Below are 24,560 nucleotides of genomic sequence, written 5' to 3'. Positions count from 1 at the left end.
CTGGCCATACCAGGACTTTGTTCCTGGGTTGCCTATAGTCTCGCTGAACTTTGCAAAGGAAAGTTCTTTTGAGTTGTGCTTCTGCCCTTTGAACCTGTTACCTTCAGAGTCATAAACCTGGTCCACTAGGCTATAAAAGCAGCTCCTTCCAACACATTCTCCCTGCAGCCTGCTCCTTGCCATCCACCACACACCCTCACTGAACCAGAGGCCACCACCATGACAAGGGACCAGAATGGAACCTGGGAGATGGAGAGTAATGAAAACTTTGAGGGCTACATGAAGGCTCTGGGTAAGGAGGAGACTGGGGATGGGGAGGGAAGCTGTTGTTGGGAGTACTGTGGTCTGGCCCTCCAGACAGTGCTGCTATGGAGTTCAACAGACCTGTGTGCAAATCCTCATGCCTCATGTACAGCTGTGCAATATTAGGCAGATCATAGAAATTCTCTGAGACTCAGTTTTCTCATCTGGAAACTGGGAATAATGATAAATGAGATTATGTCTAGGATGCCTTAGCACAGTGCCTGGCCCACAGAAAACATACACTGAATGTGTATGTCAGGAGGATACACACACACGGAGTAAAGCCAAACTTGAGAGGATAACCCAGTTGCTCCCCTGCCTTGTGACTACCATCTCTTTGATAACCACTTGGACCTGATATTATCCACCAATGACCCCTGCATTGTTCTTTTATCAGTTTTGTAATGAGGAAGCAGAAAAGAAATAGCTAGCAAATCTCTCAACCTAGGGAAAATCAAGCTCATGGAAGGCAAGAGAGGCTTTTGTCAGATAGCACAAACAACCCACTGCTTATATAACTTCTGAACTGGGTTCCAGGCCAAGGGCTACCAATTGGTGCGTGCCCTGAGTTCACCACAGGGTGGGTTCCCTGTGGAACTGGCAGAAAACACGTAGCCCTGCCCAGCCTACAGGTTCTGCCTGGAACTAGAGTGAGTGGGTCCCCAGAGGGGAGCTCACAGTTGCTGGGTGGCTCCTGTGCTCCAGGTGCTGAGCAAGGGGCTTTGGCTGCCTGTCCTTATTCCATCCCTCAGCAGCCTCTTTATCACCTCTTCTAGCTTTAAAGTTCTCCACATATGGGGTTACTTCGCTAGAACGTCCTCCACATGTAGAATGAGAGAAATGGCAGTGGGTGGAGTTAGAGGCGCAATAATAACTTGGATATGACAGTGGGAGGTCTCTCCAAGAGTGGAAATCATGAGTTTTTTGTTGTGGTAAACTTCTAGCTTGAAAATGTCCACCATGTCAGTGAACAAGGAAAGCTGTGATATGTTTCATATTTGTGGAACTAAGCTCTTTCTTCATGTTCTCTTTTTTTTTGTTTGTTTGTTTTTTTTTTTTTCATTTATTTATTTTGGAGATGGAGTCTCACTCTGTCACCCAGGCTGGAGTACAGTGGCACAATCTCAGCTCACTGCAAGCTCCGCCTTCCGGGTTCACGCCATTCTCCTGCTTCAGCCTCCCGAGTAGCTGGGACTACAGGCGCCCACCACCACGCCTGGCTAATTTTTTGTATTTTTAATAGAGACAGGGTTTCACCGTGTTAGCCAGGATGGTCTCTATCTCCTGACCTCGTGATCCGCCAGCCTTGGTCTCCCAAAGTGCTGGGATTACAGACATGAGCCACCGTGCCTGGCCTCTTCATGTTCTTTACACTGGTTTCTAACACTGAATAGCTTTCCTTTTCATTCTGGTTAGCAGGATTTTTACATCAACGTAGTTGGTGGGAGGAAGAAAGAGGCAAAAATCCTCCTACCAGAGCCCCAGCCTCAACTCTGTTGCACCTGTGTTTTTTAGTACCAGGAGTGGCCAATAGAAATGGGATTCTGATTCTACACATGGGTAAATGGATTGGAGCATAGCTTGGAACTAGAATTCTGAACAAGATTATACAGATGGGGAAACCAAAGCAGAAGGGTCAACATAGCTGGGACGAGAGTCCAGGGCTTGCTCTGGGACCTTGAACTAGTTTTTTTAACCTTTTGGAACCTTGGTTTCCTCATCTGGCAAATAGAGATAATAGCCCCAGCCTTTCCTGTCCCTCCAGATGATATTGGATGTAGTTGTCGTTTTGAGCAATTAAAAGTACTTTAACAAGGGTTATTTGGAAGTTTCAAGGTTTCAAGAGTATGCTGAATAAGCCAGAGTCAAGTAATATAATTAGAAAGAAACCTTGTGTCTTTTGCTGCTTATGCTTAAATAATGAAAAGTCCTATGATGACTTAGATTTAAAAGCTAGGCTCTGTTTAGTTTATGGCTCTGCAGAGTGGACCCCTAAAGCCCACCTCTCTAGGCTTAAGGTGAGAAGCAAACATTCCTACCACTCCCATTCTCCTCCCGGGGGTTGGGAGGATGCAGAGTACACCATCACCTCTCTCCAAGAAATCCTGCCTCTAACAACACCTCTAACAACTTCCTCTGAACTCTTTTCACACCAACTTACACCTTGAATGTGAGTGAGGGGTTCACAAGTTGTGAATGTGATATTTGAATGTCTTCATCATTGAGGTTTCAGATTGGACTTTGTAATTCTACTTGGTATGAAATATTTATTGTCTCTTAAAGCTTTAGCCAAAACTTCCAATTTAACATCACATTACGTTGATTTCACTCTAATGAGCAAGTCGTTTGATCTCTTTGTCCCATGATCTCTGCAGTGTAGAGTATTAGGCTGACACTCCACTGGTTAAGATTAATACCATACGTATTGAAGTGGGATCCCTTGTCCTTCTCAACCTGCCATGGGAACATGGGTGGGACAGTCATGGCAGTGACTGAAGACAGGTCTCAGGTGGCTCAGCTAGAAGCAGGTGAGGTAGAGCTGCCCCTTCAATCTAACCTGCTAAAAGCAGCCCAACAGATCTCAACAGTTTCCTCCACACCCAGGACATGAGGCAGGTTGCTTTCCCAACACTGAGATGTCAACGAAGCTTGCCTTCCTTACCCTTTTGAGCAGTGAGACCCTTAGCATTTGGGAAGAGTATGTGTAGACATCCCCAGATGTGTGACTACTGTTAAGGATGATGCCCATTCCCTGTCTAAGAATCATTGATTTCTAATACTTTAACCCCTAGCACTAGAGAGTTTGCTTTTTCTGTGGGCCTAGTTGTTGGTTCAGTAAGGAAAGAGCAACTCTACTGAGACGTGGGGTTGGGCAGTAAACTGGCTTTGTCACTAACCCAGTGACTCACTCTACACACTGGCCATCCAACATGACTCAGCCACCAGCCTCAGCAAAGTAACACACCATGGCAACCTTTGGTTTTGCCACAAATGATGTCATTAAGAGTTCAAAAGGTGAGTGAGCCAAAGGTCAGTGGTACTTCCTCTCCTGCCTTCTTAGGCACCTGGTGTTTCTCACCCCAGACTCTTTCTTGACAGTGGGGAAACCAGCTGGTGAACTCCTTTGCCCTGAGGAATTTGTCATGTCCTGAAGTCAGTCCTCCTTCAGGTCAGATCAGGGGATGAAGGAGTGGGAGGGGTGGTCTTCATTTTAAAGGGGAGACCAAGGAGGACAGACATAACGAGGTCTCTGTAATGTGAAAGAATACTGGGAGAGAGTTCGTTAACTCTGCCCAGGTGGGAATCATTCAACTTCTCTATCAAAGCTTTAGAAGGTGCCTTGGATGCCAGGGACTGTGCCATCTGAAGCAGAACCAACCCTGGAATCTGTTCTCAAGCAGTCACGTTACAGCCATGCACAAATGGTATTCCTGTTTTTTATTACTGTTTGATGAATCACCCCCAAAATGTAGTGGTTTGAAACAACCACAGTCATTTAATTATTATTTCTCATGGTTCTGGGGGCTGACTGGGTTCATCCCGATGGTTCCTGCTCAAAGGCTCTCATTTGGTTGCAATTGGACAGCACCTGGGACTGGAGCCATCTCAGGCTTCCTCACTCATATGCACGTCTGGCAGTTGGTGCTGGCTGACAGATGAGACCTTAACTTGGCTTTAACATCTACATGTGGTCTCCCCAAGTGACCTGGGTTTCTTCACAGCATGCAGGCTGTGTCCAAAGAGAAGAGATACAAGCTGCATGGCCTTTTATGACCCAGCTTCAGAAGCTACCAGGTACCACTTCTACCATATTCTATTGGTTGAAGTGGTACAAGCCTGCCTGCATTCAAAGAAAAAGGACATAGACCCCACCTCTCAGTGGGATGAATGTCAAGATTGCATTGTAAGAACAGCATGTAGGATGAGAGGTGTTATTGCAGCCATTTAAGAAAATATAATCTGCCACAGATGGGCCAGTTGAGATTCTATGCCTTGGGCTCAAAGGGGCTATGGAATCAAAAGAACAATAGTTACAAGAAGTGTGTGCATGGTGGTGAAAGGAGCCACAGTACATGGAGTCAGTGAAGGCTTCCTGAGTACTTTTTGGTGGGGTTTTGAAAGAAGAGCAGGAGTTATCCATGTGGAGATGGAGTCAAGCATAGCCCCAATGGGCATGTGCACAGGCACGGGCCTGGGACACCAGAAGGCATTGTATTACCAGAGGGTGAAGTTCAAGGAGGAGGCCAAAGAAGAGTCTGGAAAAGCAACAGGCTCTTTAAGTCAGTGTGCTACACATGAACTTCACCTTACAAGGAGAGGTCTAGGAAGAAATTGTATGCAGAGGAGAGAGATGCTATCAATTCTCACTCTAACAGAGACAGAGTGAATAGACCAGCAGACTGTCGGAGAACTCAAGAGGTTGTTACAATGACCCTGGGAAGGTGTTGAGAGCAGCACCCAGAAAGGGTGAACAGGGAGATGTCCAGAGCAGGAAATAGGCTGGATTTGGTGACTAGAGGAGCAAGAGTCAGGGAGGAGTCAGCCTAGAAAATGAAAAACCATCACATAACTTTAACCAGTGAAGATGGGGAAGCATGTGTCCAAAAACTGGATAATGTTAAATTGATACATCTTTTAGGAAATTTTTATGCCATAAATTGTAACTATTTGGGGAAAACCCATTATTTTCTTAATTCACAAATGCAGATGAGGATTGTCTTCTATGAAGAACATCCTTTTCCTTTAAATTGACATGCACAGACTTAAAAGTGCCGTGGCTATCACAATCAGTTCTAGTGGGTCTCTGAAAGCTCCACCAGGAAGGGAAAGCCCTGAGAGGCTGAAGTCAGACAGCTCCCATCTAGGTGGTTTCTGCCAGAAAATATTTCTGGAGTATGTGCCATGTGCAAAATCTCATCCTGACCATTTAAGAGCCTGCAGTCTAGCATGACGGGTGAGCACATGCACAAATTATTCTCATACCATGATACGCATCACACTAGAGCTTTAAATACCTTTCTTCATTTTAGTGAATTCAGTTTTCAACAAATGTATCGAGCACCTATGACACATCAGGAAGCGCTCTAGGCACTGGCGGTGTAGTGGGAAATGAGGAGACAAGTTTCCGGCCGACATGGAGTTTACATACTAGTGAGGAGACAGAAAGTAAACAAATAGTTTAAGGTTATTTTGGGTAGTGGTGAGTGCTGGGAGGAAAATTAAAAGAATAATGGAGTGGAGTGTGGTTGGTGGTCAGGGAAGGCTTGAAGGGGTGACAGTGGAGCCCGGGTTTGAATGCTGACAAGTGTTATTCTGAACACAGGGAACAGCAAATGTGAAGGTTTTGGGTGTACTCAAGAACACGAAGCCAGGTGTGATGGCTCACGCCTGTAATCCCAACACTTTCGAAGGCCAAGGCAAGAGGGTGACATGAGGCCAGGAGTTCATGATGAGCCTAGGCAACATAGTGAGACTTCTGTCTCTACAAAAAATAGAACATAAAAAAATTAGCCAGGCGTGGAAGCACGTGCCTGTGGTCCTAACTACTCAGGAGGCTGAGGGGGGAGAATCACTTGGGCCCAAGGGTTTGAGAAAGCTGGTGTGTTGGGAGTTGGAAGTGTGTGAGCCAGAAGGGTTGTGGGTACGGTGGGGGAGTGAGAGTAGAAAAGTAGGCAGAAGGCAAAGCACACACCAGCCTTCTGCTGGGAAGAAAAATTGATCCTCTTTGTATTCTTTAAGGATCACTATGGCCACAGCATGGAAAATGAATCATAGGAGGGCAAGATTGCAAGCAGAGAAGCCGAGAGACCCATTAGGAGGCTGCAATGTTGTCCAGGCAGGAAATGACCATGGCTTGGGCTACAGCAGTGCCTGTGGAGCTGGAGAAAAGAGGACGGATTCAGCTTATATTTTGGAGATAAAGCTCACAGGGTTTGCAGATGAATATGAAGTGAGAGGAAATGATAGAAATGAATTTGGGTCCCAGACTTAGGCCTGAATAACTGGGCAGATGACAATCCCATTACCCGAAATGGGGAAGTCACCAGGAGGAGTGAGTTTTGGTGGGGAGGGACCAGGCTGGGGTGGTGGGGGAGCATGCATTAAGAATTCTGGTTTGCATATTTTGGTTTCAGATATCTGTTACACATTCAAATGGAGTATTAAAATTGGCACTTTGATATGGGATATAGAGCTCAGGATACAGTCAGAGGTAAATACAGAAGAAATGCTTTCCATTTTATGGGGTGAGGAATCCAGAGAAGTGGAGAGACTCGTCCATGGCCACGTGTGGTTAAGAAATGATGGAGCCTAAGACAGGAGCCCAGGCTATCTGCTTCTAACACCCACAGCCCTTTTTTCAACACTGTTCTTGGTGCAGGTATGAAACATGGAGGTAGGGAAGAAAGAGCTTCACTGTGAACAAGGTATGTCCAAATGAAGGCATCCAAAGTAAATAGGCAGGACCCTCAGAAACATTGCAAGAGAATCACTCAGAGTCCCTGGGTGAAAATAAGTAGGTAGGTAGATGATTGATTGATTGATTGATTGATTGATAGATAGATAGATAGATAGATAGATAATAGATGTCTGATGCTCCAATGAAGAATTTGTTTCATAAAATCTGGATTCCTGATGGTGCTCACAAGTCAATGAAGGTATACACCTTGCCAAAGTCTCTACTTGAACCATATGGTACCTAGTAGGACTTTCAAAGGGGAAATGCTGAGGGATGGAAAAAGCCTAGGTAATGATAGGTGTTATCCCTTTGTACAGGTCTCCCCTTGCATGTGTTGGCATCACCTCCACCCTAATGTCCATCCCAGTAAGTATGCAGTAGACTAAGAATGGAGAGGAGAAACTGTGCATAAGGAGCAGGGAGGCACACCAGGGTCTCCAGCTTGCCACCAGTGCCTAGAAGGAAGTGAGAGGAGGAAGCAGGCAGGGATCTCATCTAATTCCTTTCTAAATGTGTTCTCTGGAGCAGGAAGTGGCATGGAAAAAAGGAGAAAATTGTTCTTACACTCTGCTTCTCACAATTGCCTAAGAGTGCCAATGATTTGAGAATTAAGGAGTCCAGGTTTGAAGCCCATCAAAGCTGCACTTTGAATGGTTCTCAGATTTCATATGATGAATACTTGTACCTCTCTGCTCTTTAATTTACAAAGAGCACCTGCCCTTTTCACCTGCAACTTTAGCTTTTTTCACAAGCGCATTACACAGCATTTTAATGTTGAGTAGCATACTCATATTTCACCTTTATGGCTTGTATTGTTCAAAATGCAGTTATGAAAAGGATGCTTTAATAAAGTCACGTCAGTGTTGTTTTTTTCCTTCTGCAGCAGCTAAAAGCCATATATATTATTCAGAAATAGCTTGCCTTTGGACCTTTCCTTCTGAGATAGAAATTCATTTCACCTGGCTATAAATCAGACTCAGAGATACCCTTAATCCAGAAAAGGAGATAAAACATGCTTGATAACCCTGGTGTTAAAATACCATACCAGGAAAATAATTTTCTCTGCAAAGTACGAAGAGGAAGTGTTTTTATAATCTGTCTGTGTGTGTGTCTGTGTGTGTGTCTGTGTGTGTGTGTGTGTGTGTGTGTTCTGCAACCACAGTTAAACCCTTTTGATTAGAAATATCAGGAGTCCGCCAACAGAACATTTGGCTAACTTCCCTGGGGCAGAGCAGAGGCGACATGATTTACTGGGTTGTGCAAACACTGAATGGTGGCAAAGAGGCCAAGCCATTTTTCAATCCAGAAGAGAAGTGATGCTTAATTCCATTTGCATAGTCTTCAAATAAGATTCCCCCGGCACTGGTCAGAAAGATTGACTAGGGATGGTGTTTCCAGGACAAACCAGTTCTGTCGGCAATAGATATTTTTAGCTGTGATCTACCTTTCTATGCAACCAGGGACAAGCAATACTTTTTATTGGGGAGGGGGGCGTTAGTTGTAAATGACAAGGGACAAGCAATACTTTTTATTGGGGAGGGGGGCGTTAGTTGTAAATGACAAGGGACAAGCAATACTTTTTATTGGGGAGGGGGGCGTTAGTTGTAAATGACAAGGGACAAGCAATACTTTTTATTGGGGAGGGGGGCGTTAGTTGTAAATGACAACAGAATGTGTTTGTAAAGAAATCGTCAGGAATGCTATCCTAACTGGGTAGCTCTGAGCCCACCACTTAAATTCTCAGGGCCTCAGTTTCCACATCCATTGAGTGGAAATAGACTTGCTCTCAGAGGAACACTTCAGTTCTAAATTTCTCTGTAGATTTTCAATTATTCCTTAGTGGTTTTACCTAGAGCCTTCCCCTGTGTTTCATCTGGTTAACAGATGACCTATGGTTTTTCTTTCCCCATCTCCTAACTATTGTTCCAGAAGTATGGTTTAGCACAGCTCAGACCTTAGCACAAAGGGCTGGAGAAGGAGCTGAAGTTGGTTCTACCCATCACCAGACTATAGAGTGAGGAAACTGATCCACGCAGAGAAAAGTGTCGCCAGGCTAGATTAAATGCCTATAGGACAGACCCCCTTATGACAGGAATGGAGTGTATCAGCCACCATTCCCACTTTTCCTGCAGAGTCCAAGTCCCTTGCAAAACAAGGAGTGCAGACAGCTATGCAGATGCATAAATATGAGCAAAACTTTCACTCTGGACTGAATGCTGACTTGGTCCCTACTTGACCCAAACAGTAAGGCCAAGAGTGGATGGCAATGTGTGTACTGAATACTGACAAACTATTTGGTACTATGTAAAGCATTTTACCATTATTTTTACTGAATCTACACTATAAATAGTCCTTTGAAGTGAGCATTCTTTTCCTCATTTTCCTGCAAAGGAAAAGTGATTTCTCCAAGGTCACACAGCTAACTGGGAAATAAGAGATAGGATTGTACCTGCATCTGCCCCTTACCCTTACTCGTTTATACCACAGATCTCAACTTTAGCATGCACATGATCACTTGGAAGACTTGTAAGGACAAGCAGAGTCTGGCCAACAGAGCTCCTATTTAAGAGGTCTAGCGTGGGCCCCAGATTTTGCATTTCTTTTATTTTTATTTATATTTATTTATTTAGAGACAGGGTCTTGCTCTGTCACCCAGGCTGGAGTGCCATGGCACAGAACCTGCATTTCTAACAGGTTCCCAGGTGCTAATGCTGCTGCCAGCCCAGGAACCTCACTTTGATAATCACTGTCCTGGCCCTTACTGCCTCCATTAACTAATCCATAGTATTTCTTGAGTACCTACTATGTGCCCAGCTCAAGACTCTATGGTGTGGTGGGGTGGGGAACACAGAGCAAGAAGATGGCATTGTCCTTGTCCTCATAGAGGTGAGACTGCCAGAAAGAATAACCAACTCCATGAAAAATGCAGGAGGAAATGCTAAATACAGTTGGCAGGTAGAGGGGAGCAGTAAAACTGTTTGGCCTGGATAGCAGGTAAGGAAGGAGGCAAGAAAGAGTAGGAGGAGGCAAAGCTGGGGCTGGGCCTTATGAGATTTGGAAAGCTGGGACGAGAGTGAGGATTCAGAGCGCAACTGTTCAAGGGGTATATGGGAAAACACAAAGGACTCTAAGGAAATTGGCCTGTGAGATCAGGGGCTTCATAATGCTATTATGATGAGGGCAGCCTCCATTTACAGAGCCATGATTACAGGCTGCCAGCCACTGGGCAAAGCTCTTACAAATACCATCAAATTTGATCCTCACAAGATGATGCAGTTAATAATAGCTCCACATATGGCCACTGCCCTCTGCTGCTTTAGATCTGGAACCAAATGTCCAGTGACGAGACTGAAGCTGGACACACTTGGGGCAGAAGGAGAGAAATATGAGCTGGAGTGTGACATGCCAGCCTCTTGCCAGCTCCTCTGCACACCACAAGCATGTGCTTGTACTCACTAGAACAAGGAGGATGCTCTTCAGTGGCTTGTAGCAATTTTAAGAAAGGGTTCATTTTTTAAGTCGGAAATACTTGACCACTTGGTCCCACCTAAACAGGTCAGCAGTTACCTTGAAGAGAGAAAAATTAAACAGGTATTTTCATGATTGCAAGGCCAAGGTGGCTGAGATAAATGTGTCAGAAAGGGTTTGGTGAGCCTTTCCATAGTAAGGTGTGTGGGACACCTGGCCGACTGCATGTTCCTCCACAGAGGGGCTCCGTGGCCGCCCAAGACTTTGAAAAGCTGCATCCTGTACCCTCCCTCCAACTTGGAGCTATAAAGTACCTTTCCTATGTTAAAGAATCTATGAAATTCTATAGGGCAGAAACCAGCTTGTCTTGGTTTTAATTCCTCATGTCCCAAACTTATTTTGCTTATGAGCCCATTTTTTCGACCACTAAACATCTGATGGAGCTGTACCCCACGGCGAATACAATGGGGAAGTAGGGGCTCTGGGAATGCTGGCCAAGAAGACTAGAGGAATTCACAGAACCAAAGGCAGCTGAGAGACCATTCGTCTCAGCCCGCACCCCAAGCCTCGCAGGCTGTGTGGCTGGGACGCGCTCACGTACAATTCCATAAGCCACAGAGGTGAAGTTAAACGAGCTACCAGATGATATACCCAGCTGGAGTGTGATTGCTTCAGCTCTCACTTATTATACAGCCCTGGGCCTAGAAAACAATTGTCGTTTGGTTGGGGACAGTATGCAAGGGCTTTGGAAAACAAACTGCCTGAAACAGGGAGGGCTTATCCAACTGAATCCCACAGTCCCTGTGTCTCCAGAGAAAATTTAACAGAGTCAGAAATTACTAGTATCTTGGGCAGCCACGGAAATTGCACACATGGGGATGGTCTAACTGTGTTACCCCAGAGCTTGGGGAGCAGAGCACTAGCCCTAGAGACAGATCGTCCTAAGTTCAAGTACCATCTCAACTGCTTCCTCACCACATAATCCAGGGAAAGTGACACAACTTCTCTGAGGCAGTTTTTCTGCACTGGCAAAATGAAAATAAAATAAAACTTACCTTGTGGGTTTGTTTGAAGAATAAAGTGAGGAAGGTTTCCCAAGGGAGGTTACACCCTGAGCCACCATCCCTAGACACTGTCCCTAGACACAAAGGGACACCATCCCTAGACACAAAGAGAGTCTTAATTGCCATCTCAAATATTACCAAGAGTCCACACAGCATGGCTCTCAGATTCACCTTACCTAAAATTCAGTTCCCTATGTTTGCCCATAAAACTAGTTCACTCTTTTATTCCCTGGCTCTCACCTTGATCGTCCAAGCTCAGAACCACTGTTTCTTCCTTCCAACTCAATCTCTCTATACATCTATCCAATTACCAAGCCACTGTGATTGCTGCTTCAGCCATGTATGTTTAAAAAGGAAACTAGCCTCTCTAGGTCTTACTTCATCATCTCTGACCTGACAAGTAGGCACTTAAACAGTACCTTTCAAAATTTTTAAACCATAGAAGTCTTTTTCCAAACAGCCTCCTATGGACAAAGTTCAAAATCTGAAATCACTGAGCTCTAACACCCAGAGATTCTAGGTCTGGGATAAGACCCAGAAATCTGCATTTTTTTACATTATCTCAGGTGATCCAGAAAGGGAACTAGCTTTGGGACCCACTGGTGAGTTCCTAGACATGGAAGGTACTCAACAAATAGTAGAGAATGAGAGGTGAGCAAGGCACTGGCATTTGTGCAGTAGTTCATGCCAACTTGAACTTACTTCTCTTTTCAACTTAGGATACAGGCATATAATCCTTTTACCTTCCAGCTAGCTAATATTACTTAAAATTATTCCATCAGGCTCAAATCTGACTTTATACAAGTCAGGTTTGCTAAAGGAATACCCAGGGCCCTTCCTTATGCAGCTGTGATTCTGTTGTGGATTCAAATTGCTGACCCAAAGTGAGGTTCAAGTGGCCAATTTGGCCTCTCCTTGATTTTGGGGAGAAGGGGAGTAATAGTGAGTAAAGAAGGATTTTTTTTTTTTGAGATGGAATCTTGCTCTGTTGCGAGGAGTACAATGGCACAATCTTGGCTCACTGCAACCTCCGCCTCCCGGATTCAAGTGATTCTCCCACCTCAGCCTTCTGAGTAGCTGGGATTATAGGCGCCCTCCATCATGCTCAGCTAATTTTTGTATTTTTGTAGAGACAGGGTTTCACCATGTTGGCCAGGCTGGTCTTGAACTCCTGACCCCAGTTGATCCACCCACCTAGGCCTCCCAAAGTGCTGGGATTACAGGCATGAGCCACCAGGTCCAGATGCAAAGAAGGAGTTTTAAAGGAAATGGGTCAGAAAGGAAATGGGGAGAGAGTGAGGAAGTGATGCTTGGCCACCATGGGAAGGGTAGCAGAGTTGTCAGTCTCCAAACTGACAGGAACTTCCTGAACTACCTGCTGCTCTCTCTCTCTCATGGTCACAATATAGTGTTTGTCCTGCACCGGACAGTGCACAACATGAAATGTCATCACTTACATATCATAAAGATGGCACTGCAGTTCTCAGAGAAATAGCACTTGAGAAATTTGAACTGTTCTTATTCTTGAGGTCATTATTATCCTTGGGTTTTAATAGAATAAATCCTAGTGTTTTTTAAAACCTTCTCAGTGGATTTTCTGAAAAAATATTAAATATTTAAATTGGCATCTAAAGATATCTGGAGAATTTACAGGCATAATGGGAATCAGATATCCGACTAAAGACCAAGAGAGATGATTTCATAACAAGGGAAGAAATTCAAGTATTTTCAGAACTATCCTCTCTTTCTAGATCTACTCCACAGGCCAACAACTTTTTGGCATGGCTGTAGTTGAGCCACATTTTATGCTTAACTAGGGGTTAGCTTCTTGTTATAATGTGCAACGGTTAGGACATTCAACACTCCTTTGGTTTGTTTCAACATTTTCATAATAAAAATGTAAACAATTATCAACCTATCCATTAAAAACAACAAACAGGTGTGGTGGCTCACGTCTGTAATCCCAGCACTTTGGGAGGCCGAGGTGGGCAGATCACGAGGTCAGGAGATCGAAACCATCCTGCCTAAAATGGTGAAACCCCGTCTCTATTAAAAATACAAAAAATTAGCCGGGTGTGGTGATGGGCACCTGTAGTCCCAGCTACTTAGGAGGCTGAGGCAGGAGAATGGAGTGAACCTTGGAGGCAGAGCTTGCAGTGAGCAGAGATCGTGGCACTGCAGTCCAGCCTGGGTGACAGAGCCAGACTCCATCTCAAGAAAGAAGAAGAAGAAAGAAGAAAGAGGAGGAGGAGGAGGAGGAGGAGGAGGAGGAGGAGGAGAAGGAGAAGGAGAAGAAGAGGAAGAAGAAGAGGAGGAGGAGGAAGAGGAAGAGGAGGAGGAGGAGGAAGAAGAAATCTCTGAACGAGTATTTATTGTCCAGAATATGTTTAAAACTACATTGGGGGCCAGGCATTGTGGCTCACACCTGTAATCCCAGCACTTTGGGAGACCAAGGCACATGGATCGCTTGAGCTCAGGAGTTTGAGACCAGCCTGGGCAAATGGTGAAACCCCATCTCTACAAAAATTACCAAATTAGCTGGGTATGATGGTGTGCACCTGTTGTCCCAGCTACTTGGGAGGCTGAAATGGGAGGATCACCTGAGCCCAGGAGGTCAAGGTTGCAGTTAGCCAAAATCATGACACTGCACTCCAGCCTGGATGACAGAATGAGACCATATCTTGAAAAAACAAAACAAAATAAAAAACAAAAAACAAACCTTTACTGGTGGCTAAGAACTGAGGCAAAACAGTCTGCTGTTAAAATGGAAGTTTGTAACTATCCCTCCCCACTGTGGACATTAACAAAAATTTCCTAAGTTTCATCTTTAACCATGATCAAAACTGGTGATTTCCAAAGTCTTTTTTCTTTTAAATCTTCAGATCTTTTTGTTCAGCAAACTCTTAGGAGGATGCCCAATGGGTCAGATAGAATAGAGGTGCTGTGACGTGTGTATGCATGTGTGTGTGTGTGGGGTGTGTGTGTGTGTGTGTGTGTGTGTGTGTGTGTGTGTTGGGGAGCTGCAGCTTAGGGGTGAGTCTTGCGTGCTACATCTCCCTCCCATCAGGGATCCTGAGGAGGTGCCAGGAGACTCCTAGGTTTCCCGGCAACTGCCCAACTTGGCCACAAGTAAGATGCTTGTTTCCCACTTAAGCAAAGACAGGTGGCCTATACACAATCTGTGTCTCTAGTCTTGAATGTCTGGTCTTGTTAAAGAAATGAATGAGTCTGGCTGAGCACATCATAACCTCCACAATTCCCTTTGCCAACAGATATTGATTTTGCCACCCGCAAGATTGCAGTACATCTCACTCAGACGAAGGTTATTGATCAAGATGGTGATAACTTCAAGACAAAAACCACTAGCACATTCCGCAACTATGATGTGGATTTCACTGTTGGAGTAGAGTTTGACGAGTACACAAAGGGCCTGGATAACCGGCATGTTAAGGTACTGTCTGGGGCTAGTGTTTTTCACTCACACATTCTGTGCAGGGGCTGGCTATTTGGTATCATGGTGACAAAAAAATGTTAGAAACAACCTGGGAAAAATCAGGAAAGGAGGACCAGGATGGCCTTAATCATGCTGGCAATGAAAAATTATTGAAAGTTTAGTAGGAAAAGGCACGCCTAGGAGAGGTTAAGAGCTCAACCTCTCCAGGATCGAGGGCCAGGGCCTATGAGTCATATACAGCCATGGGCCTGGCAGGCAGAGGGAAGAGGGCAAGGTGGAACATCACAGGGAGGGACAGCACCTGTGCCCTCTGGGAGCCAGGGCACATGGAAAGGTGGCAGCCCTGCCCAGTGCCAGTCAAGCGCTGCTGTGGAGAAGCGAAGCCTGGAGGTGCCAGATTTTTTTTTAGGAGACATAAAGAAATCAGATGTTTTTATATAAAATATTTCAAATTTTTATGATTCTGCTGAGAAGGAGCAAATATAAAATAAATAAAACATCTCAATTATAGATTATCCCAGCTGATTTCATTTTTTTAGAAAAGAATGATCCAAATTAAACAAACAAAAAAAATCAGTAGGTTAAGTGAAGTCAAGATTTATCCAACCCTAATAACTTAGAGAAGCCTCTGGCAAGTGTGTGGCTCTGTCCTAGCATTGCCTTAACCGACAAGGGATAATCTAGGCAACTCTCCAGGTATCAGAAGGCCGGACTTTCGCTGTTTGAACTATTGAATATAGGTGGGACCCTGAAAGCAGGGAGAAACAACTCAAGTTTGCAGAAGAGGCAGTCCCTTGACCACAGGAGCTGTTTGCAAATAAGGCAGAGGCAGCAGGAAGAAGTGGAGAGATGCTGGGAAGGCAAGGGGAACACCAGCTCTCCCCAGCATCACTGTGTGGTATCCCAACCCAGTAACCAGCCCTCCTGCTCACATTCATGCTCAGTGTGCCTGTTTTTGATTTTCCAAATCAAATTACACCTGGTCAGTCCCCACCAAACAGGAATAGGAGAAATCCAATCTCAGTTGTATTTAAGGATTCCACCCAACCTTCCCATCATAACGAACCCCGGGGATACACAGTCCAAGAGATTTGGGAAGGTTCCTGGCTTGTCATTTATCATGGTTGCAATTGGCTGTTCACTGTCTATGCCCATGCATTTTATACAAGGGTGGGCAGTTTGAATATTCAAAGCATCCTCTCCCTCTGTGCCAGTTCAGCCACTGGAACTTCTGTCCTATCTCCCAAACTGAGGGAGGACAGAGCTGAGTACTCTGACCCAAGGTATCCGTACTGTCGCCTTCCCACCCCCGGCAAAGAGCCAGCTCTTCAAGTGCCACAACAAAGCAAGCAACACCCTCTGCCCTGCCCTGCCCCGCTCTCCATGAGTCCTGACCTTCCCAGGATCAGGCCACCACCCCGAGACTCTCACACTGTGCTTCCAGGAGCTCCTGCAAAGTCAGAGGTCTCAACTCTCCCCCAAAGCAATGGGCACAAGCTCTGATTCCTCTCCTGGGATGGGGAGGAAAAGCTGCTATTATTATTTGGTGACAACCTAAAGGCCAAGAGAGCTAGACACACTTGATTTCTCAGTCAAGTTGTCCTGTAGTATTGATAGTCGCAGCCATCAAGTCAAGGTTGAATTATATTTAGTGTTCTTTGCTAAAGAAAAGTAAAGCATGATGGAAATTTTTCCATCAGAGCACTCTTGCATGAGAACTTAAGATTCTGGGCCCTGGAATGTCCACTTATGGAACCCCTCCCTGAGTGGATAATGGATCAACAAGCCTTTTCTGAACCTGTGAACCATCTGACTGAGAAGCCAATTCATCAGACACCAGAATTGCCAGGAAAATTGATCTCAGAATTTTCTGCATCACTCTGCTATTCCAACCCAATCAGTGCAAAATGTTTCATTTTCCTTCACCTTTCTGCTTTGGGTGTGGGCTCTTGAAAAGCAGGCCTGTCCTCTCTGAGTTGATCCTTTGTCACCTTTGATGGTAGAGAACTTGCTCTTCCTAAAATAAATCACCCTTCCAGCCCTTAATGGATTCCACATGTTAACACTACTCCTACCTTTCTTCTGCCTCTCCATGTTCCATTTTCTCCCCTCTCCAGAATCAGCAGTTAGCCCTGCAGAGAGAGAGAATCCTCTTTCCCACAGCTTGCCTCCTCTTTGCCTTCACTAGAAAACCAGAGTGAATGCACACACACACACACACACACACACACACACACACACAGACACTCTCACACACCCTTGGTAGGGAGTGAGAAGTACCCAGGACAGTTTGTCCAGCCTCCAACAATGGGTCATTCCTGTGAGAATCACCATGCAGAGCAGATGCCCAAGGAACTACCTACTTCCTGTAACTTCACTGGAACCCTTCAGCTGGAAGGGGATGCTAGAGAGTGGGCAAATCTCTTTCTCAGATTGATTTTTTTTTTTTTTTTTTTTGAGACGGAGTCTCACTCTGTCGCCCAGGCTAGAGTGCTGGAGTGCAGTGGTGCAATCTTGGCTCACTGCAAGTTCAGCCTCCCAGGTTCATGCCATTCTCCTGCCTCAGCCTCCCAAGTAGCTGGGACTACAGGCACCCGCCACTATGCCTGGCTAATTTTTTGTATTTTTTTAGTAGCGACGGGGTTTCACTGTGTTAGCCAGGATGGTCTCCAATTCCTGACCTTGTGATCCATCCGCCTTGGCCTCCCAGAGTGCTGGGACTACAGGCATGAGCCACCGCGCCCAGCCTCTCTGATTAATTTCTTTCTTTCTTTCTTTCTTTCTTTCTTTCTTTCTTTCTTTTTTTTTTTTTTGACAAGAGTTTCACTCTTTTTGCCCAGGCTGGAGTGCAGTGGCGCAATCTCAGCTCACCTCAACCTCCACCTCCCAGGTTCAAGCAATTCTCCTGCCTCAGCCTCCCAAGTTGCTAGGATTACAGGTGTACGCCACCATGTCTGGCTAATTTTATATATATATATTAGAGATGGGGTTTCGCCATGTTGGTCAGGCTTGTCGCGAACTCCTGACCTCAAGTGATCCACCTGCCTCGGCCTTCCAGAGTGCTGGGGTTACAGGCGTGAGCCCCCATGCCTGGCCTGTCTGATTAATTTCTGTTGCCCACACTTGGTGGCATGCCTGAGTGAACACCTACACACGTGTGTGAGTGTGAGAGTGTGTGTGCTACTCCTCATGCTATTGTTTTCCAGGGCTCCACATCTCAGCTACGTGGTCACCCTTACAAGCCCTCTGGAATCTCCCCACTCGGCAGTGTGGAGGAGAGGTAGATGTTGTGCCCTGTAGTGCCCAGTTCTATGCCAGCCCAGGGCAGAAGCAATGAAACCACATTGATCACAGAGTCAGTTCTCCTCTGAGGAGTCAGGGACCCCCCTCTTTCCTTCCTGTGTGTTCCATGTATTCCCAACTTCCTATCCTGGCTGATTTCTAAGAGAAGTTACAGCCCCTTTCAAAACTACACAAGCTACCCCAAAATAAAATTAAATTTAAAATAAGTAATTGATAGCCATGGAATGGAATGTGGAGTATATGCAGCCATGAGAAAGGATGAAGGACAGACTCATGCTACAACCTGGATGAACCTGGAAAATGTGCTAAGCGAGAGAAGCCCCACACAAAAGGCCATGTATTGTGTGATGTATATGAGACATCTAGAATAGGCAAATTCATAGAGAGAGAAAGTGGTTGCCCAGAGACAGGGGATAGAGGAAATGAACAGTGACTGCTAATACATAGGGGTTCCTTTTGGGGCAGGAAGAAAATCACCTGGATTTAGATACAGTGATGGTTATGCAACGTTGCGGAATAAAAGCTACTTAATTGTGTATCTTAAAAGGGTGAATTTTATATTTTGTGAATTATATCTCAATAATGAAATAAGTAATTGAAATTGGGGCAGATGGTAAGGTCAGGGAAAAGCAGGGATAGACAATGGCGGTTAGAGCCAATAATGCCATTCTGACGGCAGAAGAAGATGGGAGCCCCCAGAAGAGGAGTGGCAGACAGGGGCTGCCAGAGGAGGGGCCCTGGAGGCAAACCAAAGAACTCTTAAGTGAGGTAAAGTGCACTGAGAAGGGTTGAGCATGTGAATACTGTCCTTCAATGCTCTTAAAGAGCTGTTATTTTCCTTTAAAAAAAAAAAAGTGTTGGCGAGTAATTCAAACTTACAGAAAAGTTACAAGAATATAACAAAGAACACCTGTATACCCTTTACCAAGAGTTACCACATTACATTTTGCCCCTTTGCTTTATCATTTGCACATGCTTTCTCTCTAATATACAAATATTTTTTTCTGAACAATCAGATGCCTTAGCCCTAAATAGTTCAGTATGTATTTCCTAAGAATTAAGATATTCTCTCGTAAAACTGCAATATACTTATCAGCTTCTATAAGTTTAACATTGATACAGTGCCTGTATCTAATTTATCATAAAGGGCTGTTTTAAGCAATGTTAGCTTTGGAAACTGTGATAGTGGAAAGCATGGTGGGAGCCCAGGTTTCTTCTTTAATTCTGTGTACAGCTATCTGCCCTTGGAATGTACCCCTTCTTTATCCCTTAGCTGAGAACCAAGGGCTTTCCTCGCTTGTATCCATTTCCTCAACCTGAGGATCTTTTAAGGCAATTGAGCCCCTTTTTAAAATCTTTTTTGATGCAGGGAAGAAGGGCACCAACTAAAAGCAAATTAAATTGAGAAATTTTTGTTCATTTAACTATTCTCTTCTTTCTGCTTCTTATTATTTTTCTATAGGAATAAGGCTATAATATTGTAAGTATTACCATAATTTATTGGTAACCAATTTACTTTAGGGTCAGAACAACTTTTAATCTTGCTGTCCAATATGAGTTATTAAAATAAAATATTAGGACAAGCCCCATGCACTAACATTTTTCTCCTTCCTTCTTCCTTCCTTCCACAAAATTTGCTAAGCCCCTTCTACATGCCAGGGCTAAGTCAGTAGCTAGTGATAAAATGATGAATCAGACACCCTCTCCTGCTTTCAGGAATTGCAAGCCTCCTTGGGAAGGCAGACAACTAAATGAACAATGACCATACAGTGTCCATATTGATGGACGTGTGTGCACTCTGGTAGGACCATAGAAACTAAGGCAAGGAGGCAAATGGATTTACTTCAAGATTATGTTTCAACAAACAGAGATTCATTCAACAATGCTGGTCACTGTGCTGAGGCTGGTGTTACAGAAATGAACAGCAGATACAGCATCTTCTTTCATGGAGCTTACTGTCTACTAGGGGAGACAGGCATCAATTCAAACAACATGTATTTGATGTCTATCATGTGTAAGGCAATCTGAGAGTGAGGAGGACAGACGACACCGTCCTTGCCCAAATTGAAGACATGAGTCCTTTCTCATCTGTTTAGAGGAAAACTCAGAGTCCAAGGCTCGTCATAAGAAAAAGCAAATTATTATTCCAGACAACATCTTATTCGCAGAAGAGCAAGGAAGGCAACCTATGAAGTGAGCTTCTCCAAGACCTTTAAAGATGTGAGGCTTAGGATGGTCCTAAAGGAGGAGGAGACCTTTTTATCCTTTAGAAAACATGTAGAATTTTATTTTCAAATTAGCTTTGGGAATATGAATATATGCAGATGGTTGAAAAAAATCAAAAAGTAAAAAGTAAAATTTTCTTTCTTTCCTAACCCCCAGCCACTCAGTTCTCTCCTCAGGGACAATCACTATTAAGGGTTTCTTTTACTTCCTTGCAGGAAACATGTACAAACACATGCATGCATACATACTCCCCCCTCCCTGCTTTATGCATTTGACTCTGCTCCTTGCTTTTTCGACTTAAACCATACACTACGGCTATATTCTTTCAATGACTGCATAGCAGGGATGAACCATACCATATTTAACTAGCCACCCACTGACAGAATTTACGAAGCTTCTAGTCGTTTGCTGTAACAAACAATGCTGTGATGCACTGGGGAGTAAAATGAGGAGGAATAAAATTGTACATAAAGTATATAATATGGTCAAGGTCAAATATTATTTTAGAAATAGGTAGATTTAACAATCTGTAGAAAACACATTTGCACAAAAAAAAACAGGCCCAAATGTACAAGGACACTGGGGAAAAAAACACAGGTCAGTTTATCACCAACTGGGTTTACAAGATACCAAGAACAGTAAACATCTGGTCCTTAGCATAATATTGTTCAGAGAGGCATAATGTAGTTTGCACATACTTGGAAGAAAATCAGCTAGCATCAGGGTTATCCTGAAGAACAGCACAGACACAGAACCATTCTTCAGATGGGAATGATGTAATCATTTTAGGAAGGGCATGCCTAATTTGGGCACAGAAGTGGTCGGCCCTGTAGGACCACCTAGGGGTAGTACAGATTATAGCAGGTATTAGGAGGGGTAAAAGTGGGGAACAGAAGGAGGAGAAATTTGAAGGGTAAATAGTTTGTAAATATGTACACAGGGGTTTGAGCACTCTTGTGATTCAGCAGGCCTGCGGCTTCTCCAACCTGCTGGCCACTGTGGCCTGGCTGTTCAGCACACGGTCTGCTGCTGCCCCTGTGCTATTAACCAGTTGGTATTGCTGCTGGGAGGAACCCAAGAACCAGGAGAAGGTCCACCCATCTGGTTCTGGATAAGAAAGCAGTACTGGAGCCATCTGGGCAACCCCCTGATTATTTAGGGAGCTCCCCTGCCTTTATTGCTGTCCTACAGTGGGCAGTTCTCACAGTGTGATTCCTGAAGGAAAATTCCCAGAAGTAGAATTTCCAGATCAAAAAGTATATGCAATTTTATATTTTGAAAGGTGATATAAAATTGCCCTCCAAAGAGATTTACACCAATTTATATCCCCATGTGCTGTAAGAGAGAGTGCCTGCTTCTCTACTCTCCCTCCAATTTAGTGTATTATCAAACTCTTTGATCTTTGACCATATGACGAATTGTATCTGAAAAACAAAGTCTTCATTTGCATTTGCCTTTATAATGTGTGAGGCTGAATATCTTTTTCTTATGTTTAGAAGCCATGTGCTAGGGCTCTTTCCCCCTGGTAAGCTATTGGTTCCTGTTCTTTGTTAGCATGAACGATTAAGTTAATGACATTTTTCTTATTGATTTACAGGAGCCCTTTATATATATAAGGAAATCAAATCTGATATGTTATCATTTTCCCTCAGTTTTTTGTTTCTCTGTTGACTTTAAGGTATTTTCCCCTTCCAGAAATTTTACATCATTATATAGTGAAATTTATCATCTTCTTCCCACTGATTTGAAATGCTATCTTTACCATAAGGAAAAATGGAAGAGTTGAATTCCTTAAAAGAAAACGGAGCAAGCCAAGATAAGCTGGCTTGGCTGGAATGGAGGGTGTATGTGGAAAATGACATTGGAAAGATCTTGGCTCCCTGAGGCTGAGGGTTCTGCCCTTTGAGCAAGCAGGACCCTGAAATGGCTGCAGGAATTGCAGCTACAGGTTTAGATGTGTTCAGTCCCTCAAGACCTTATGTTTGATTTGCCTGGGAATCTGTCTTTACAGTCACTGGTCACCTGGGAAGGTGATGTCCTTGTGTGTGTGCAAAAGGGGGAGAAGGAGAACCGTGGCTGGAAGCAGTGGATTGAGGGGGACAAGCTGTACCTGGTAAGTACTGGGGTCTGCTCAGCTCCTCTCCATTGTGCTTACACACACTACTGTGGTCACCTAGCCAGGCGCTTTGACAAGAAAAATGGCCCTGCACTCCTACCCCGAGCTCCAGCCAAATGCATGTGGTCATATAGTCAGGAAGCCATTCCCATCTGGCTCAGGGGACTCCAGGAAGAAATCTATATGGCTGTTTCTGTGAACAGCTGCAATTCAGAAGAAAGTTCAGAATGCTGAGTTAGGAAGCCGAGATCCAAGGAGAAATACAGGGAACCTGCTAAAGACCAGCTGGGGAGAAATGTGAGCCACAGAATTTAGATGCCCTGGAGGAGGGTGGGACAGGGCTTTCTCATAATGATGGGAGCCTGGGAGAGGGAGTGGGGTAGGGAGGAGGCGGGACCCACTCTGCCTGGGAACTGCCACAGGCATTGACCTCTCTCCATAAGATATGCCCTCCTGACCCCAAAATATTTTAGGTTAATTTGGTACTAGAACAGAGCAGTAGGAACAATAACTGATATCCTTAAATATCTTATACCTGTTGAGACAGCTTAATTTTTCATTCTTCAATCTTCAAGGCACTTTTTGGGTTCAGCATTCAAATGGCGAAAAATCTTTCACTCCTTCATCCTTTTTCGCTCATTTGTAAATGAACGGCCCATTCAGTGAATGGCTCTTCATTCATTAATTCACTCACTTTGGAATCAGGCAGGTACCTGGCTCCAATGTCAGTATTCAGGTAGCCACGGCGCCCTTCACAGCCAGCCTTGCTTCACCTGAGATCTTTATTTTGAAGGCAATGTCAGCTGATGATATATGGGAGGCATTCATCGTGTTTTCCACTGATGGCTTTCCCTACCTGCACTGGTTTGGATGATGGATTTTTCTAATTGTAATACAATCCCCAGTGGTCCCTGTGGCTTAGACAATGAATTCATAGTCAACTGCAATGATCGTGGTGGTCCTTCCCACACTCATGTTTTTCCCTCCTCCTTCGAGGATGAGTGAGGGTCAAATAAGGCCTGGGGCTCCCTCTATCTGGATGAAAAACAGGACCTTGTCGGCTGCACAGGCAAGCCTGGGAAAGCCCTTCTGCACCTCACACCCTGCGGGTACCTGTGCCACCACACGCCACTATTCTAATCACCAGAGGCCAGAAAGCCAGGTTAGGGGGGCAGCTCACCGGCCAGCATCTTTTCAGGCCCTTACCTTCCAAACACTTCTCCACACTAGGTCCTTTCCTTCCTCATGGCTTCGCTGCCTTTTATAAATTAGGCCATGTTACTTTAATCATGGCAGTAGGAGAAATCCTGCCCAAGAGGGTCATTTCTTTGCATTTTTCATTTCTATAGTTGTTCAAGCTCCATTCAAGGGTCAAAATCAAATTACTGCTACCTGCAGGGCATGTCCGCTGATTGGGTCTGTGAGATGCACTTTGCCCAGAAAGCCTAAGTGTCCTCTTTATTCCAACCTCCCACCCCCAGATACCAAGGGGGCTGAGAGCTGGGCAGAAGAAAGGCCTGGCTTGTTAGCTCCTCACCCACTTTCTGACGTTGCAGGAGCTGACCTGTGGCAACCAGGTGTGCCGTCAAGTGTTCAAAAAGAAGTGATAGCAACGCGGGAGGCCTGCCAAGCACGAGCTACCCACTGCCCACACTGAGTGTCTACTGGCTTTGAGAAGCAGCTGTGGAGACCTTCCCACTCTTGACAGAGCCCCATTAAGGCATCTGGATGGGTTTTAAAGAGAATGCGTATGTAACAGTGATAGACATATTCTCCTCCTTTAAAACCTAGCATTAAATGGAAAAACAAAAATTACTACCATATTTTGAAACCCTTTATATCGACCTCCATTTATTTCTAGAGCTGTCAGTTTTACCCACAGACAGAAGAGATGACTGTCTGTGTGGTTTTTGCATGTTTATTAATTTGTTTTAGTTTATTTTATTTTGTTTCTTTTTTCTTAGCTTGTTTGTTGGTTTGTGGGGGACATGGCGGGTGGGGAGGAGGGTATTTTACCTAGAAACATTCTGTGGCCAACACAGCATCTGCTACTGATTCTTGAACATCCTCGTTTGAGACTCATTCCTTTGGATAGCACATTATTTCTCCAAAGTTCTATTTTAGGATACATATGCCTCCCAGTCTGCACCTTGCCCTGAGCAGCCTGGG

General features: G+C 44.6%; 1 protein-coding gene across 1 annotated transcript; it reads left to right on the top strand.

Annotated features, from left to right (window-relative positions):
- The first annotated feature begins 162 nt into the window (after window positions 1–162).
- RBP2 (retinol binding protein 2) lies at window positions 163–24,229 on the top strand. Its single transcript, XM_005545918.3, has 4 exons — window positions 163–292; window positions 14,565–14,743; window positions 22,287–22,388; window positions 23,948–24,229. The coding sequence occupies exons 1-4, from the start codon at window positions 220–222 to the stop codon at window positions 23,996–23,998; spliced, it is 405 nt and encodes a 134-aa protein (XP_005545975.1). The 5' UTR covers window positions 163–219; the 3' UTR covers window positions 23,999–24,229.
- The last annotated feature ends 331 nt before the right edge of the window (window positions 24,230–24,560 follow it).

This window comes from Macaca fascicularis, chromosome 2, assembly GCF_037993035.2.
Source record: "Macaca fascicularis isolate 582-1 chromosome 2, T2T-MFA8v1.1".
NCBI lineage: Eukaryota > Metazoa > Chordata > Mammalia > Primates > Cercopithecidae > Macaca > Macaca fascicularis.
This window is presented reverse-complemented; position numbering and strand designations above follow the sequence as displayed.